The sequence below is a fragment of the Lupinus angustifolius genome, chromosome LG18, assembly GCF_001865875.1.
Source record: "Lupinus angustifolius cultivar Tanjil chromosome LG18, LupAngTanjil_v1.0, whole genome shotgun sequence".
Classification (NCBI taxonomy): Eukaryota; Viridiplantae; Streptophyta; class Magnoliopsida; order Fabales; family Fabaceae; genus Lupinus; species Lupinus angustifolius.
Window position 1 is genome coordinate 15,134,450 of NC_032026.1, and position 19,143 is coordinate 15,153,592.

The following is a 19,143-nucleotide window of genomic DNA, read 5'->3' on the forward strand; positions in this document are numbered from 1 at the left end:
TCCTAGCTTTGTTGGGAAGAAGATCGGGCACCGAACCTGTTGATATCCTAAAACCTCAACTGCAGGATTTATGGAGCTGATCTTTGAGCAATTCTGGTGTTTATTCAGTGAAATCAAGATGTTTGGCTTTACATACTTTTTTGGCAGGCAATTCATCTATTTCTTTGGATCTTGAACATATTTTGAAATTTGTGGAAACTTTTATACCTTCAAAAATAGCTTTTTGCATGGCAAATTTTATGATTGATGTCAATTACCTTTTTTTTACCTCTCAACTTGAAGAAGACACTAATCACCTTTTTATTTGTTGTCTCTTTTCTTTAACAGTTTGACGAAAACTTTTGAGCTAGTTGAATGTTTCTTCCGTGTTGCATGGTTGTTGTTGGTAACTTCTTTTCTGTCATTTAGAATTTTGTTTAAGGGTCAAAAGCAGAAAAGAATAGGAATATTATTATAGTATGTTATGGTTGCTTAGAAATGACATCGTTTTTAATAATCAGCCCTATGATATTATTATAGTATGTTATGTTTGTTTGTTTCTTACGTCAACAAGAGCACAAAACCAATATAACAAAGCTGGGTTAGTAAATGAACTAGAAGTTCCTTCTTTCTGGTGAGCTGACATTAGAAAATGAGCATAGAAGATCTCATATGGAAAAAGTAAGTTTTGGTTTACATAATATATAATATATAATATATAATATATAATATATGAGAGCCAATAAGATGCAAGTAGTTGCTAACAAGATGGGAGACCGAAACCGAGATGCAGCTACGTCGGGCCAATTCCAAAAGCCTTTAATTAATCTTCCATAATGAATTTGCACAATGTGTTTGACCGGTCCATTATCAACGAGTGATGACTCTTTCCATGAACGAAGAGACAAATATTATAAAAACAAATAAAAAAATAATATAATAATTTTTTTTATTAAATATTTTGTTATTAAAAATACAAGGAAAAACAAAAAATTATATAGCTATTAGAGAGGGGATTCACTTATTCCCTTATTCTAGCCATCAATTCTAAGGAAATCCAATAGTTTAAATTAATGAATAAATTTAAATCATTGGATTTCTCTATAATCAATGGATAAGATATAAAATAAGTTTAAAAAACTTACTCTTGGAGTAAGTATATTCTCACTCAATCTATTAAACTAACTACTTCAAATGGGTTGAACCACTTGAGTGAACAATTACATATATCCCTTTTCCTCATAAAGCTATGTTGTTTCATATCATTTCATAAACTCTATGCACAGTAATAAGAGTGACATTAAAATAAAAATAACAAAAATGTTTAAACTTTTTAATCAATATGATATGTTTTGATTGGTACGTTGTAACATGATTTAGGACACCTGTACTCTTGTCTAACTGCAACTTCAATTTTTTTAGTAACCCTACTAGTCCTTTCCTACATGTGCTGATCCTGGAGACTAGAGTACCTACTATTATGATTGGTTTTTTTTGTTGAAATGTTTAGTTTTGTTCTTAGAATTGAGATTAAGGATGAAAAAAGGAAGACATATTTTATATGCTTAGTTTCTCTATAAAACATAAATATATTTTGGTATCTTGAATAAAACCCTCTTTTAAATCTGAGATACAAAGTGTGTCCCTATGATTGGTAAAACAAAAGTTGTATTGATGTATGTGGTGACTACCGAGGGAGGTGGCATGTAGTCAGAAACAGTGACTTGGTAGATATGATTAGGATTGCATTTATTCACTATATTTTCTGTTCCATTTTATATGCTATTTCTCACTCATGTCTATCATATATGTATTCTTCTCACAACCTTAATACTCTAGTGGTTGCATTTGACTTCACTAACATACATATTAGTAGTTGTTTGAATTAAACGTATTTTAATAAAATTAGCTAATGAATTAATTAAAGGGCTTCAAGTATTCATGTTTTCAGAAGTAATTATTTTTAAATTCAATGATGACTATAAAGATTGAAAATTAAGATATCGCTTAAAGTACTTAAATATGTCACTGTTAGCCACTAAGCCCGATCCCAATTAATAATTACACAAGTAATCTAACTACAATGGATCTTGACATAAAGCTCTTCTTTCATGTGCCATTGGTTTGTATATATTTTTTGGTCATGAACAGTATCAAATACCAACTTTGTGGCCCAAAAAGAATAGAGAATAATAGAGCTGTCAAAATGGGCAGGTCGGCCTGCCAAAGCCCGAAAGTTTATATAGCTTAGGTATCATTTTAGACACTTTTTATAAAATTCGGGTTTTTTAGCCCGGTCCGACCGGGCTATTTTAACTCCGGGCTCGGACCGGGCTACTCGTTTTACTTATTTGTTTTAATCTTTTTTGAACCTTTGACTTGGTAATAAACATTAAATGAAAATTAACAAAACAACTTATAATAAAAAATAGATAATAAGTATTATGTTATTATGTATTTAATTCGATTTAATTTTTACCACAAAAACATGGTAAAGAAAATAACGTTTACAACAAAACTAAAATCAACATAAATTGTTTATCATAGAGACTATACAAAACCAAAATTAATATAATAGTTCATAATAAAAGTGTTGACAAAGAACATACAAAAAATAATATTTTTGATAGTATCCAAATGTTTATATATTAAAGTGAAGTTACAAATTAATATTGTGTTAGAGAGTGAGAGTCCAATAGAAATGAGAGATTTAAAAAATGAGTTATGTTGAAAATCATACACATTGACTTAACATCACGTCTTAACTCAAACACAAGGCATTAAATCTATAAGTTTGATTGCATTTGGCATAACAAATGTGTTAAAAAAGTAATATGTTAATATCAAATGATACATATTTTTTTTAAATAGATTAAATATGTTTAAAAAATTAAAATTATTTTTTAGTTTATGTGGGCCGGCCCGCCACAATCTGCAACCCGCTTAGGGCAGGTTTAGGCTACAATTTGATATGTATAAATTGTATCCGAGCTTTTTAGTCCAACACGGTTTAGCCCGAACCCGTCCGGGTAGCCCGTTTTGACACCTTTAGAGAATAATAGTTTCCCACCTGCTTGGTGAAAAAGTATTTTGTTTTCATCTAAATGTGACTAGGATTTTGTAAGTAGTCTCACATAAGGTATAATAATAAACTTAATATGACATTTAAACTATAAGTTTTTCTCACCTAATAGATTAATCTTTTGGATTAGACTCACATCACATGTTTAAATTGTAATGTTAGTATCTTTTATTGGGAGTTGTGTTGATGCGGTCGGAAGCACGAATGGTAGTTAGCAATCATCAAACCTAAATGAGAATACAAGTTTGCAAGCGACAATTCTGGTCGATAGAATTTTGGAATCCACCAGAAAGAGAAAAGTCTCGAATTTTATTATGAAGATAAGATAAAAGTCATGGTCATATTGCCAAAAATGTTTAAATACCTAATGGAAAACCTAATGCAAAATTATCTAGAAAAAGAAATAAAACAGAAATTGCTACAATTATTAAAATGTTATTTTCAGGCCTGAAACAAGATCGGATGGCCAAAAAAGTCTATACCTCATGGTCAAGCGGTAATTTGTGTTTGTTGCCCCAATTCTCTATCCAGAAAGTTATAATAATAATTTCGATACGTGCAACCAACGTTCCTATATCATGTATCATAGAAAATGCTACATAAAATGTATATTATTAAATACTTATAGATGAGTGAAGCCCCTAAAAAAGAAAGTGTTACCATAATGTTAATATAAATAGAATGAAAGTCGTTGTAGATATCGATCTTTAATGAGACGACAATGTTAAGAGTTTCACATTGAATAGAATAATAAACTCAATATAATATTAAGTTATGAGGTTCTGCCACCTAATATACTAATCTTTTGGGTGAATGTGGCTTAAGTTCTAACATATTTTAATATTTTTAGATGATTGGACACCGAATCTATTAATTTAATGCAAAAAAACGTCAGATTAAAAGTATATGCAAATAGGTAGTCAAAATGATAATTCATATGGTTATATGTCTCCTTATATGAGTAACACACTGCTACATACCCTACTGTACTGGCTCAAAATTATTTTGGAAGATGAAATGCAGCAAAAACTATTTGCAGATATTTCGAAATTGTTAGCCATAATTCATAATGAGCAAACAACATCATTTTTTTGTTACCCGCATATATCCATGCACTAGAGACAAGCAACACCATTTACCAAAATATATAATACATTGCTTTTCTTATACCATCCTTGGTAATGAACTTGTAAAATTGACCATATCTTTAAATTAAGTTTACAATGCCATGAACTTTACTGAAAAGGATTGATTTTAGTTTAGAAATATTTCTATTTACATCAGGAACCACACAAGACATATCAAGAAGCTAGCAATGTTGACATCGAACGTGGAAGAGGCCCATTTGGCAAAATGGCATAGTTATCAAAAGGGGCATAGGTTGGATGCTTTGGGTGCAAATCGATTTTGCCGAAAAGGAAAATGAAATCATGGCTTCAATCTACGATTTCGTGGATAAATTAAAATATAAATTAAATTGTGTTTCTGATCCACGATTCTGTGAAGACAAAAAAAATAGAAATTGTTTTAATTTTGAGGTACTACTTCGGAAGAAATCGTAGCTTGAGAGCCACAATTTCACTAGGAAAATAAAAAAAATGAAAATTGTGTCTCTCGTGAATCACTTCTTAGTTTTCTATATCAAATTGTGTGTACTTATTTTCTAGTTGTTTGTAATAAAATAAGAATATTTTACTTTATTTTCTACTATATCACTATTATTTTATAAATTATGTTCTTAAATAAGAATAATGAAAGAGAAATATGAAAGAGAACAAAATATGTACATATTTAGTTAAAAAATGGGGTAGATTCAGGTTGACTAAAAGGTCAAGGGTTTGTTATCGATGAGCAATACTTATTGGGAGGGCTAATTATGCATCCGAAAATGATTAGTTCTTTACCTAAAAATGTTTGAAATACCTTTGGTAGTATACAAAAATAAGAATGAAGTAATTTGTGAGACTCAAATAAAAATAATATTTATCATTATAAAAAAATGTATATATTATTTTTTATGGAATAATATGTAAGAATCAAATAAAAAAATAAATGGTTTATCATTGTAGTTGCTCTAGTAAAATTCTTTGACACCATGTTCTAGTAAATTCCCCCTATGGCCTTTTCTTAGCGATTTCTGTAGCAGTGTCCTTCTGTACTGCACAGGCAAACAATTACATAGAGTATGTCGAACTGATAGATTCAACATAAAAACAGGTAGATCCACACATTAAAAGAACTAGTAGAGCGCAAGCCAAAAGTAATGCACTACACGAGAAGATATTGAAGAATGCATTTATAATAACTAAAATAAATATGTTAAATATCTAATGTGCATTTTTCAATCAACCTAGGAAATCCCAAACATAAAGAAACCCAATAGGTTAGACACAAATAAGTCAGAATCAAACCTTTCTATGAAAATAAACAAACAAATATTACTTAAGAAAAAAGAATTCACTGAGAATTAAAGAAAGGAAATTATACTAGTGGTCTTCAGGAGTCTAATGTGTTTAGTACTATCGAGGGTATTTCAGATGAGGAACTATTCCCTTTTGGGATATGTGATTATCTCTCCCAATAATCAAACTATTAATGTTTTGGTCATTTTGAAAATCTAGTCATATCTTATACTAATAAACCAACATCTTGTTGGTGAGCAGCAAAATAATTTACGAGGCAATGCTACACAATAACCAATGTTTTGTTAGTATCAATATTGATTAGTGTGATGGATTGTTTTCTCCTTTTTTTAATGATTTCAATTTTATATCAAGATCTTACTCAGTTGAAATAATTCACTAAAACAATCTATATGCGACCTATTTTTTGCTAAGAAAGTGAAATCCGAAAGTACATAGATAAGACTCTCTTTTTCAGTATCACTACTTGGAGAACGTACATGTGATATTTTGATATTCAATGTTATCTATTTTAACTTTTTTCGTTGTTCTTGTTCGTATCTGTTCTCTATTATTACTAGTCAGTAGGCCTGACCTAGCCCTTCATCATTTAACACAAATGTTGTGCATCCCCAATAGGCCAATATGGCTAAACTAAGCCCATGTTATAATATTATTACATAGAACTCTTTTATAAACTTAATTAATACTTATCACTTAAGTTTCTCATCTAAGTTGTTTTTATTAGTTCTCAAACTTCAAATCTGTTTTTTAATGATACAGTTTTAGAAATTTAATTGATGAATGTTCTAAATCTTTTGATTCGGAAGTTAGTAATATATACCAAAAATTTTAATTTCTGTTAAAAAAAACATGGGGAAACGAAGTTAGAAGACTCGCCCACGTAAATTATTAGTTTTAAATGAAAATGGGTAAAAAAATCAACGAAAGAAAACTCAAATTAAAAGACAATCTTAATTTCCATTTAAAAAATTCCACTCAGATTGAGTTCTCTTTTCAATTCAAATACTAAAATTTGTCCTCACCTATTGTTTTCTTGGTGTGTAAAAGTTAATTGTATCAAAGAAATGAGAAAGCAACGTAAGTGACAGAATCATTTTTTTTATAATCAGTGTTGTTAGGCTCATGTGAGGAAGACCTATAGGTAACCATCACTCACCATGAATGATTAACTTCCATATTATCCAAAAAAGAAAAAAGTGAAACACATGTGTTGTCCCATAAATTGTGTCACTATAAGTAGTGGTACATGAAGTAATATATTTTTTGGTATAGAAGATGTTTATAGCAAAACCTAACATAAGTGGTTCGAATAAGATAGGTAGATCACATACAATTAATTTAGCTATAAAGGTATTAATTGAAGTGACAACAATTGAAGGCAAATTTAAATCAAACAAAGTTAAGTGAACTCTGAAATCTGAACGCAACCTATTTCCTTTCATATATTCTAACTCTAATTTAAAGCTGTTTAGAGTTAGAGGCGAGATATAATTAAGAGTGTGTATATTTTCTTAAGATCATCGTAAAAATCTTCCCCTAAAAAATAAATAAAGATCCATCGTGTACCTATTGGCAAAAGATCTTGTTTACCGTAGAAATGTGGGGAATGGGGAATAGAATAGATGTGATAAAATTAACTACAATTTAGAACATGGCAAAATATAATAAAATTAAATTTATCCAAATTCATTCGTTAGAGTTAATGGATGTAAGTTGATATGATCTAATGATTAAGTTTTAATAATGGATAGATTTGAATGCTTCATTGTATTCAATAAATACCGGTCGATATAGCCATTTGGATGTATATAATATTCAATCCATCCAAAAAAATAAATATTCACAAATAATGTTATTTACTTTTTAATATCTCATCTTTTGTTTTTTATAGTGTTTCTCACTCTCATATTGTTTTTTATTAACCTGACATCAATTATAAGACATGCGGATTTGGTTAATATTAAAAAATTATTCTTACATACATAATACATATAAATATATATTAAAAATTTTACACGTAAAAATTTAAAAATCAGTTATTTATAGAATATCGTAAAAAAGTTATTTTTTATGGTTCAAAAATTCATTTTTTTCTTCAAAAAATTGGTTGTTAACAAAAAAATCACTATAAATAAAGTATTGTTAAAAGTGGTTTCATAATGATTTTTAAAAGTGAATTAAAAATGATTTTAAAAGATTATTTTCCTTAAAAGTGTTTAAAAAATCAAATGAATTAGATATTCATTCATCCAATATATTAAAATATGATCTAATGGATTTATATAGGAAATTCATCTATTCATTAGAATTTAAATCCAAATTTATTCATTTGTCATTCATAGATATAATAGTAGGTAAGCAAATGATAATGAATAATGAACCTCATAATCATTCGATAGGGAATTCAGTTTTAAAAGAAAATAAATAATTTATATGTATAAAATACATTTGTGAAATGATTATGAAGTTTTTTAATTCATTCTCCTCCAAACTCAATTGGGAGACTAGTGCTAACAGGATAATTTTGAAGCTGAATCTTAAAATTAGAATATTGAATTTAAGGGTTTGTATAATTTTGTTAAGATTATTAATTATACCACAATAATATCAACTCAAATTTAATTTGTGTAAAATTATACTTCTGAAACTGGAAGGGGATAGAGTGCATCAATTGGAATTTGAGACTAGATATTTGCACTTAATATCTTAATATTTTAAAACTTGTATGAATTTCTTTTTTTCATTTCATTAGTTTTTATAAATTTTGTTTCATTTCATTAGTTTTTATAAATTCTGTTTCATTTCATTAGTTTTTATAAATTCATCTATTCATTAGAATTTAAATCCAAACTTATGTATGAATTTTAAAACTTATACATTCACCTTTTATTTTCAAAAAAATCACTTGCATTTGAATAATATATATAAATTTTATTTTTTATTTCTAAAAATATATTTTTATTTTAAATTAAAAGGCATAAAATAACATTATCGTAATTCTAATTATCTATACTATATATAAAGTCAAAACTTGAAATAACTTCCCTCATGGTGTAATTTTCATTTCCTATATTGCCCTTAACATTATTTAATTTTTATAAAAAAACTATATAATCCTAAGCAACTACCACCAATACATTAATTAACCACATATCTCACCTTAAATTAAACATTATAATAAACACACAAAAAATATAATATAAAGTACACCGAACACAAAAAATACATTTTAATTCAACAAAATGAAATATATAAAAATTAAATATTTAGTATCACACAATATTCGCCGGCAGACACGAAGTGCCTGTACACACTAGTTATATATAAAGTCAAAACTACAAATAACTACCATGTCATAATTTTTACATTCCAAAATTATCATTTTGTAACTCCTTCAATAATAACCATCATAAACTTTTAAACATTAATTTTTTTTTTCACAGTACATCATTATTCTTCCACACATTTTCTTATTTTTTTCTTTTTTTCTTCAATTATTTATTTGATTAATTTTCTTACATCTTTGGTCTCTATTAAATTTTTATGTAACATTTCTTTAAAGAATGTAACATAAAATGATACTTATCAGAAAAAATAAGAATGTGGGTCGATAGGTACGAAGTGCCGATTGATACGCTAGTAATATAAGGGGAAACATATTTATACGCATAAAATGTATGTGAATAAATGATTGAGGACCTATATATAATGATTGATTCTTGCAATAGTATTTTCCTTTAAGTAAGAATTCTAGTTTGATTTTTTTTTGTAGGAAAAGTCTCTCTAGAATAGCAAACTCTATTATGTCGCAAATATTCCATACTTGAACAAGATGATTTATTGTATAGGATATTGTGATCTAGTTAAAAAATAAATAAAAACAATGGGCGTTGTGCAAGAAAATTGATTTAGCAAAATGAGTCCCAATTGAGTATTAAGCTGAGTTTCATAAAAACTAAGTTAACACTCTGCATAAAATGTTAGAGATAAGTAGTTGTCACTCGACTACTTTTCAATACAAAAAGTCCTCAAAGAAAACTCTCGTGACTATTAAGCTAAGTTGTTGATGGCTTTGACTTACTCATTAATATTCTTCCTTAAGAAAATCAATATCTATTAAGAAATTATATATCTAATGTCATTGTAAAACTTAATTTTTTTATGCATTTTCCAATATGTACCTTAGCATATCAGGGGACATATTGGAAAAAACTATATAATAAACTGATTTTTATATATGATATTCTTAACATGTCATTAGGAAAACCTTTTTGAGATTATAATTATGTGCATATAGAAAAAACAAATAAAGTAAATGTTAAGAAAGAAAGGAAAAAGTAATCGTTCGATGGAGAGGCACATTGTGTTAGTTTTCTCTTCTAGCTTCCAATGTCCATTCTTCCAGTTGTATCTTAAGAGGCTAGGCTAGAAAATTTCCGTAGCAAATAAATAGACAAAGATAGATGGACCAATTGAGTAAAAGATAAGTATAAATATATGATAATATAAATCAAAATAGCTTCGAAAACGATGAATAGAATTGAGAAATGGAGTGGGTTAGGTGAGATTAAAGAAAAAAAAACCTCACCCACTTCCACAAGCCTCTTACTCATTCCAAATTTTGTTCCTATTCTCCTCCTCCACCCTCTTTCTTAGAAAAAGTAAAAACAAATAATTCTAAGCCCACGCGTCCATTTAGCACTCCTATGTTCTTATCATTTCTATCATTATTTGTTTATACTACCCCTCACCTTTCGGTAAGTTAATATATTTCGGGGTGTGTGGTTGTCCCTTCCAATAACTGCAGTTCATAAGAATCAAATCATTGATATTTTAATCACCCTGAGGATCTAGTATGATCTTACACAAGTAGACTAACACCTTGTTGGTATGATTATAAAAAATATTCTTAAGAAATAAGTTATCTCCCGTAATTACTCAAATTGTAATACATGTCTTGTCTTTTTTAGTTTTTAGAAATATTTTCTAAAAAGTTGTTAAATGTAATACATCATAATTTTAATGATTAGAAGAGATAAGTAATCTCATAATATAATACATGGAGATAGTTTATTCTGAGAAAATAATAAAAAAAAAAGGATAAGTTTATCAACAATAAATGTATTAGAAGCTTCCGTTGAAAAAAAGGACAATACAAAAGTTTTCAAGTAAAGGAAGAAAAAACAACCACAACATTAGACATATCCTTGCAAAAAGCGTGTGTAATTCTCTCAGCCTCCATATTCATTACTTTTTCTAACCTTCAGTAAAACACTAAATTTAAATGTTATAACAATGTGAACGTGCAAGTGTGTCTTTGGTTTCGATTGGTCCAACTTTATATATTTCAAAGTTTCTGAAATTTTCTAGAACCTACCCACGTCAGTTGATAGGGTTGGAAATTTGTTCAAGTGTTTCCCTAGTTATAAAAGAGCCTCCCCATAGAATCCATAACAAGAATATTACCTATTACACTTTTATTTTGTTCAGAGAGTTATGGTATTTGTTATCCAAATTGATCTTGTTGATGTGGTTTTGAGCTATGAATTCTGATCATCGTCATAGAAAGCCTTTTGAAAACTTATTAGTTCACTCTCGTTTCTTCCTTTTTGACTTCTATTGCTAGGATTGGGAATTCTTAACAACCCTTCTTCTTTTTAGTGCTTCTTCCTAGACCCTACAACTTTTTTTTCTTCCTATATAGTAGTAGATATAAATTAAAGAAACAAAAGGGTTATTTTTGTTTGTTTTAGTTGAGAATAATAAGATTTGGTGAAGGGTAAATCAGGAAAAAGATGTCGCAGCGAATGGTCGCGGCGCCGTTTTTGACAAAAACATACGATTTGGTAGATGATCCAGTGGCAGATGATGTGATATCGTGGAGCGAGAGCGGGAACACGTTTGTGGTGTGGAAGAATGCAGAATTCGTAAAGGATTTGGTTCCTGAATATTTTAAGCACAACAATTTTTCAAGCTTTGTTCGTCAACTCAATACCTATGTATGTTTTCTTTCTCTTCTGCTTTTTATGTTTTAAACTCTTTGCGTTTATATCTTGTAGCTTTTCCTTATGGAAACGGTGGTTGGTGGTTGTGCCGTCGTCCACCAATTACACCGATCAGGTTCTATTTTATTTATTTATAAAATGAGCTTGACATTGTCAAATCATCTTAATAAATGAAAAATAATAATTTATTAATAATTCAACTTATTCCTTTTTTGTTATTATTATTATTATTATTACTACTTATGATAAATGTATATTTTAAGAATTTAGTTTATATACTATTACTTATACTATAATATTAAATTAAATTATTTGCTTAATCATGTCCATTAAAATGTTATTATGCATAATAAGATAGTGGTATTGATTATAAATACATTTAATCAATTGATTGCCGTCAAAATAAATTCATAAGTCAAATACTAGTATACTACCATTTAATTAAAGAGGAAAAATATGCACTAATAATGTATAAATTTTATATATTATTATTGTATTATTCATCTTTAATTATTATTTACTCTTCAAAAAGTAATATAAGTAAATGACAAATATAACATATTGATTGTATATAAATCTTTATACTGATCATATATAAATATTACACTTTTAATTAAATTACCAACAAATAATAATAATTAGCATCCAAAGAATAATAAATTTATCACTATATATTAGTATTAACAAAAATACCGATATGACTAAGTTTTAAAAAATGGAATATATAAAATTTATTAGCAATAATATGTGGGATTTTAGGGATATAACAAAATATAAAATCATGTCGTCTAAATACTGTTTTTCATATAGTACTAATCTATTACACGCTAATTGAAAATAATATAAAGATTATAAAAAATCACAAATTCTAAGTCTATGTATTTCATGGTAAAAAAGGCACGAGTCATTCTAAGATATTAATTACTGCATTCCAAACAAAAATATCAATTATATTTTATACACACCAATCTATTTTTAAAAAAATAGGCAATATTTTTATTTAATTTGTCTAATTTCCAAAATATGTTGTGAACTTGTGATTAACTGTTTTTGCAATAGTGTTATTATTATTATTATTGAACTTAGTTTTTATTTTTGAATTTGCAGGGATTTCGAAAGATCGTGCCAGACAAATGGGAATTCGCGAACGAAAACTTCAAGTGTGGCCATAAGCATCTTCTCTCCCATATCAAACGTCGCAAGACGACTCTTCCTCAGCCGTCTACGCAGCCACCGGAGGTCGAAAAATCCGGCGTCGACAACAACTCTCCGTCAAACTCCGGGGCGACGAAATGGTTTCCACGTTTACCTCCTCCCCCGATTCTAAGAAATCAATATCATTAGAGGTGACAAATTTGTCAAGTGAGAATCAGAAGCTGAAAAAAGATAACGAAACTCTAAGCTCAGAAGTCGCACATGTGAAGAAGAAGTGGAATGAGTTAGTGGTTTTTCTAAGAGATTATCTGAAAGTGGACCCTAATCAAATTGATCGCATATTGGGGCAAGGAAATTGTGGGTCCACACATGAAACAGTGGGTTATGATGATGACGAAAACGTAGTAGGTGAAAGTAGTGTTGGTAGTGAGAGTAGTTTGAAATTATTTGGTGTTTGGTTGGAAGAAGAAAAAAATAGCAACCACAAAAAGCGAAAGCGCCAAGACCAAATGGGCCTTAGTGAGCCTCACTCGAAGGAGTTGAAAACTGTTGTTGACTTTAGTAATGACATGTGTATGATGAAGAGCAACGAGGTTTGCAATTGAAGGAACTTGTTGGAACTTTTGAAAAAAACAATTAAATGAAGAAAACTGAAAATATAGGGCATGGTGAAAAGACCAAATGTGTTACCCATGTCTATTACACATGTCAAGCTTGTGTTTTTTAGTGGAAGGTTGTGTTATTTTTATTGCAGCTTCATGTTACTGTGAAAACTGATATATACTTAGATATGAAATGATTAATGGGTGTACTTTTATATTAATTAATGGGTTGTGATAGCAATTGTTTCTCATATATTATTTAAGGAATATTCGATTCGTTTTTATTTGATTTATTTTGATAGTTTTTTGGGAATTAATGAAGAAAGTTAATATAATTTTTTTAATTTATTGTGTCTAAAATATATTTATTCAAAATTACTTTCCATAAATATACGTCACTTATTATTTTATTATAATATATTCTTATTAATACACAATGTTACAACTAGAGCACCATGAAGCGTGTGATGGGTCATTCTTAATACTTTTATCTTTAAGGATATTAAGATAGAAATTTTCTATTAAAATAGCTTTGTTATTTTCTTGCAAAATACTCATAAAAATACACTAGACGTGAGTGCTAGTCAACAAAAATAGCATGATACTTGTATCATTGATGTCAACATATTTATAAGTTTATTCTTTAATAAATATTTATACATATAATAACTTTTTATTATCTTCAGATAATTTATAACCTATACAATTATTATATTATAATAAATTTCAGTAATTTGACTATAGTAATAGATTTATTATATACATTATTATTATTGTAACCGTTATTTATATACATCATATTATAAACAAATGAATCTTATTAAAAACAATTTTTTATTTTGGGGACCTTAGGTGACCACCTCACTTAGCGAATAATATCATTTAATTTGAACCTAAAAACTCAAGTAAGTGATGTCATTGACAGCAAAAGAAAAATCAACATCAATGCAATTTTTATAGATTAAGTTTTTATCGATTGGACCAAATTCCAACAAAAAAACTAAAATGTATCGTGATTGTAACACTAAAATTGTATCCATAATTTCTTATCAAAATTAATTTTTTTTTGGTGAATTCTTAAATTATCCATAAGTTGATAAGCATAGGAGTGACGATGGCTAATACTTAATAGTTAATACTAGTTGGACCATTGTTTATGAACAGAATTGGGCTTAGGAGAAGTTATAAGCTTGGATGGATCACCGCATTCTAAAACATAATCCGATTGTGATTCTTGACGACGAATTAATAGAATGACTATTATAAATTTTGATATTTACTAATTTTTTCTTTTCCCATCCAAGTATTCTTACAGTGGAGACAATTTTATCGGAGCTGCTGAGAATATCCCTTTCTAGAGCGCGTATATTTTTGAAAGAAAATACAATGAGAAAAAAACTATATACATCTGCCGACTATATATTAAACATTAAATCGGAGTATTTTAATATGATTTGAAATACTCTATGTTAAAAGTTATTAGTTTCAGCAACATTTAGAATATGTGGAAACCATTTTTAGTTTTTCTTGGTAATTTCGTGGTAAGAGAATATTTCTTTACTTTACTCTTAATAGAAAGTTGAAGGTTGAAGAGAGTGAGACATTGATTTTGAGGAAAACAAAGATTTAGTTGGTGACCGCGCCCAGAGCAAGATGGTGTCATGTTGTCTACTCTTTTCTTACATTTTGTAATTGATTCCTCTGAACAAATTTCTGAATGATTTACATAATTTGTTTTTTTACCTTGAAGCAATCATTAAGTCTCTTTTTTGTATCATTGTATGCAATTTTGGGATCAGTCATCTGTATATAGAGGGGAATCCAAGAGGTACAACAGACCAAGAGGGCGCCATAATTTGACCTCACAGAAGAAGCAGGAGATCAAGGAAGCATTTGATTTATTTGACAGGAATTAAATCCTTGAGTTTTTGGTCTTTCTCGGGATCTAGCGTGACGTTATAGAGTTACAGCAATAGACCAACACTTTCATAACAAATATATTTTTCTTAATAGGGCCCTTGGATTTGAGATGACTGAAGAGGTATTATTTGTATCCTTTTATATTCATTCAGCTCTGTTGTAGTGTTGTTTCTTACAATGATTTCCTCCGTGTGGCGAAGGAAATAATTTCTGGTGTTGCTGTAGTTGTTTGAAAGATAAAAATATGAGTTTTTCACTGCAACAAGTGCATAATTTCTAATCCCCGATTCTCATTCTTTAAGGTCCTTGCAGGGAAAGATATCTGTATCAGACATCAAACATATTGCAAAAGAGCTAGGTGAAAATCTCACTGACAGTTGAATCACAAGATTTGTGATCCTGTGCTGTCACTACGATTTGCACATGAGTGGGTTACGAACAGAAAATGGGTTGTGTTAACTCTATTCAGAAGAATAAATTTAGGATTTTTTCTTTAATGGGCTACTAGGTTGCTAGCTTAAACGGACGGGGATTCTGTGAAGTGTAAACAGACACTTATAAGGGTTTTTTATGCTTTTAAAATGGGACCAATTGTTGTAGCAAAGAACAATGTGAGTGTTTGTACATCTCTTCCTAATCAAGTTAGAGAGATATCTGCTGTTAGGCAATAAAAAGTGTAGAATGTTTTGAAAAAGAATTCAGTCCAAGATGCTGCTGAAAGTATCTTCTTTGGAAAGTACAGTTAATAACATTTAACAAAGATTAATGAAATAGAAGGTTGGATGAAAGAAATAAGGCTGCAGTTTTACTGTGATGGTTGGGTTGATGTAAAATGTAGGTGTTTCTTAAACTCTGTTGACACTAGTGATGTTAGGAACTTTCATATATAAGGTATGTAAAATAACTGAGATTTTATAATCGATGGGTTTTGCATAATTAAAATGACTTTGATATTTTTACCAAAGCAAGGGATAAAGTTTATGGTATATATTTATCATAAAGGATAAAATGTATGATAAACTTTAGGAAAAGAAGTAAAATATTGTGTGGTGACTGAGGTTCTCCCTATCCCTTTCAAAAGATTGTATGAAAAAACATTAACCCTAATCGATTTATACATTTGGGAAAATACATTATTGTCCTTGATAAGTTGTCAATTCATGGAAGCTACTGGGGTGATTCTGACTTTGTTCAGATTTATCTAATCTAAAAATAAAGAATAATATAAAATAGATTATTAATAAAATATATTTAATCAATTAATATTAAATTAATGTTTTTCCATACAATCTTTTGAAAGGGATGGGAAGAGCCTAAGTCATACATGTTTTGCTTCTTTCCCTAAAGTTTATTATTGATCTATATACCATAAACTTTATCCCTTACACAAAGTCAATTTATTCATGCAAAAGGCATGGATTATAAAATCTCAGTAATGTCAGGACTTTCATATATAAGCTTTACATGGGCCCAAACTAGAAAGCAATTCACAAGAAGGGAATTAGCTAGACCAGCTGTTACAAACCTTGTGATTGTTAACTAAAAGCATGTGCGGTGGAGGATTTTCACAATGGCTTTTATGTGACATCAATCTCGTTTTTCTTTGTTTGGACCATTGTATATTTGTATCCCTCTGAAAGAAATAGCAGAACCACAATAAAGAGTAGAAACTTGTTAAGGAAATCCTTTGATTGCTTTTTGAATATAGATCAAGGTCTTTCATCTTCTACTAGCTAGGACAAAATTATTAGATGTCCATTTCTTTATTACAACCTTATTTTTTGATGTAAGGCTTTACCTTTACCTAACTTCCACCCCAACTCAATGGTTAATATGAAGGGTATGTACGTGCGGATATGCAGCTATAGACAGCAATTATTTATCACTAACTTTGTAGGGTGTAATACTTTCCCTTTCTATATTTTCTTTCCATGAAGAGCAAAAATGATATGTGATAGTTTAACATTTTTGAAATGAAATTTTATTGTTTGAATAAAGTGACCCAATATTCCATTCACATCATGAGTTATATTTCTGAAAGAGTTGAAAATGCATCCCTCACAAAATAAAAAGTAACATAAGAATATGAATCAACTCTTAAGTTGGGCATGATGGTGAATACACGGTTTCACAAAAGATATTCAGGGGAATCGTCCACAAAGATGCATTTCAACTATAACCAAAGATATTTTTGCCTCTGCTATGTAAGCGAACCTTTATCAATCTCTTCCAACAAAAAGTGCTTCCAATTTTGTCAACTATCAAAAAACAGTTTGAATAAGGAGTTTGTTAAGTTTCTATCTTAAAATTATTTACCAACAAGAGAAGTATCTCAACATCTATTTAAATCATGTATAAGAAAATGAGAGGCCGATGATTTGGGATATACTTTTCAATATGTCTCTTTCACAGAACTCTATTGGACCAAACAAATGGTTATATTTGATCTACGATTAAAAGACATTTTTTGACCCATGATACCCGAAGAGAAGTAGAAATAAGTATTTAAGTCGTACTAGAGAGAACTAGATGTGTGAGACTTGTGAAGAGAACCACTCACAGTTTCAACGGGGGAGAATGCAGAATAAATCATATGCTCCACTTTAGTTTAAATTCTGTGGACGAAAGAATGAACCTTTATTCCTCTACAAAGTAAAAACCATGTCTTAAGGGTATCAAAAGGTTGAAGCTTGTCTATATAAAGAAGTCATATCCTATTAGCATTCATAGAAAAGCCAAACACTTGTGTATCTCTTGTATCTCAATCCCAAAAAATAGAGCATGTCCAAAATGAGTTTCCTTAAGTTTCAGTATAACCTCTCAGGGAAACCCTCCTCTCCAAACAAAAATCTGTCACAGAAGAACAACTTCAAGTCAAGCCAAACATCAAGTGCAGGTGCAGGATCAAAGTTCCAGCCAAAGATAGAAGAAATGAAATGGGTTTTTGAGAAATTTGACACAAACAAAGACAGCAAAATTTCCTTTGAAGAGTACAAGGCAGCTTCAAGGGCCTTAGACAGAAGCATTGGGGACACTGAGGCAGCCAAGGCATTTAAATTCATGGATACTGATGGTGATGGATTCATTGACTTCAAGGAGTTCATGGAAATGTTCAATGGAGAAAACAAAGATGGTAAGGTAAAAGAAACTGAGATAAAGAATGCTTTTCAAGTATTTGATTTGAATGGTGATGGGAAAATTAGTGCTGAGGAATTGTCTCATGTTCTCAAAAGGCTTGGAGAGAGTTGCAGCCTTGGTGCATGTAAAAAAATGGTGAAGGGTGTGGATGTTAATGGAGATGGTTTTATAGATTTGAATGAGTTTATGAGGATGATGATGAGTGGAAAGAAACTTGGCTAAGTGATCATATTATATATTTTGGCAAAGGCTTTATCTGTGTGTTAGAAACTTATGCAAGAGGATGATAATCTTGTTCAGTGGTTCTGAAGTTTGTGTCTTCCTCAAATATTTAGTTTATTTTCAGTGCTAAATACATGTTGTAGTTAAAGTATGGAGAGTATCATCCTTTGTTTGTGTGGTTAAATAGTTCTTGTTATTGGGTGCTGAATAGATAGTTGTTGTTAAATATATGGAGACTAATTATCTTGTTAGTTTGATTGAGGAGATAGTTCTCTTCCTTTGTCTCTGAGTCCATGTTATGTTGTTTTCTCATTAAGGGATGATCATTTTTTTGATACATAAGAGTATTCCTCATTCTTTTGGGTAAGAAACTAATTCTTTTGGGTACGTGATTATCCTTCCAACAAATATCGCTTATAAGAATCGAACCCTTAATCTTTTGGTCATCCTAGTGATTTAGTGACACCACTAGACGGATGATGATTTCAACTAAGTAATGAAATGTAAAATGATTTTATACATAGAGAAATAGACACTCACACATAAGTTAAAGAAGTTAATCATCTAATCCATGAGTTAAATAGGATAAACATTATTCTGTATCACTCAGCCTG

At 29.5% G+C, this 19,143-nt stretch overlaps 1 protein-coding gene and 1 pseudogene across 2 annotated transcripts; both read left to right on the forward strand.

Moving 5' to 3' along the window:
• On the forward strand, positions 10,729 to 13,473 carry LOC109332614 (annotated as a pseudogene).
• LOC109332617 (calmodulin-like protein 1) lies at positions 17,786 to 18,791 on the forward strand. Of its 2 annotated transcripts, none has more exons than XM_019567610.1 (2): positions 17,786 to 18,049; positions 18,080 to 18,791. In XM_019567610.1, exons 1-2 carry the CDS (start codon positions 17,951 to 17,953, stop codon positions 18,527 to 18,529), a joined length of 549 nt encoding a protein of 182 aa, XP_019423155.1. In that variant the 5' UTR covers positions 17,786 to 17,950; the 3' UTR covers positions 18,530 to 18,791. The 2 variants fall into 2 exon arrangements, with proteins under 2 accessions (XP_019423155.1, XP_019423154.1); XM_019567609.1 differs by having other exon boundaries at positions 17,790 to 18,546; positions 18,603 to 18,791.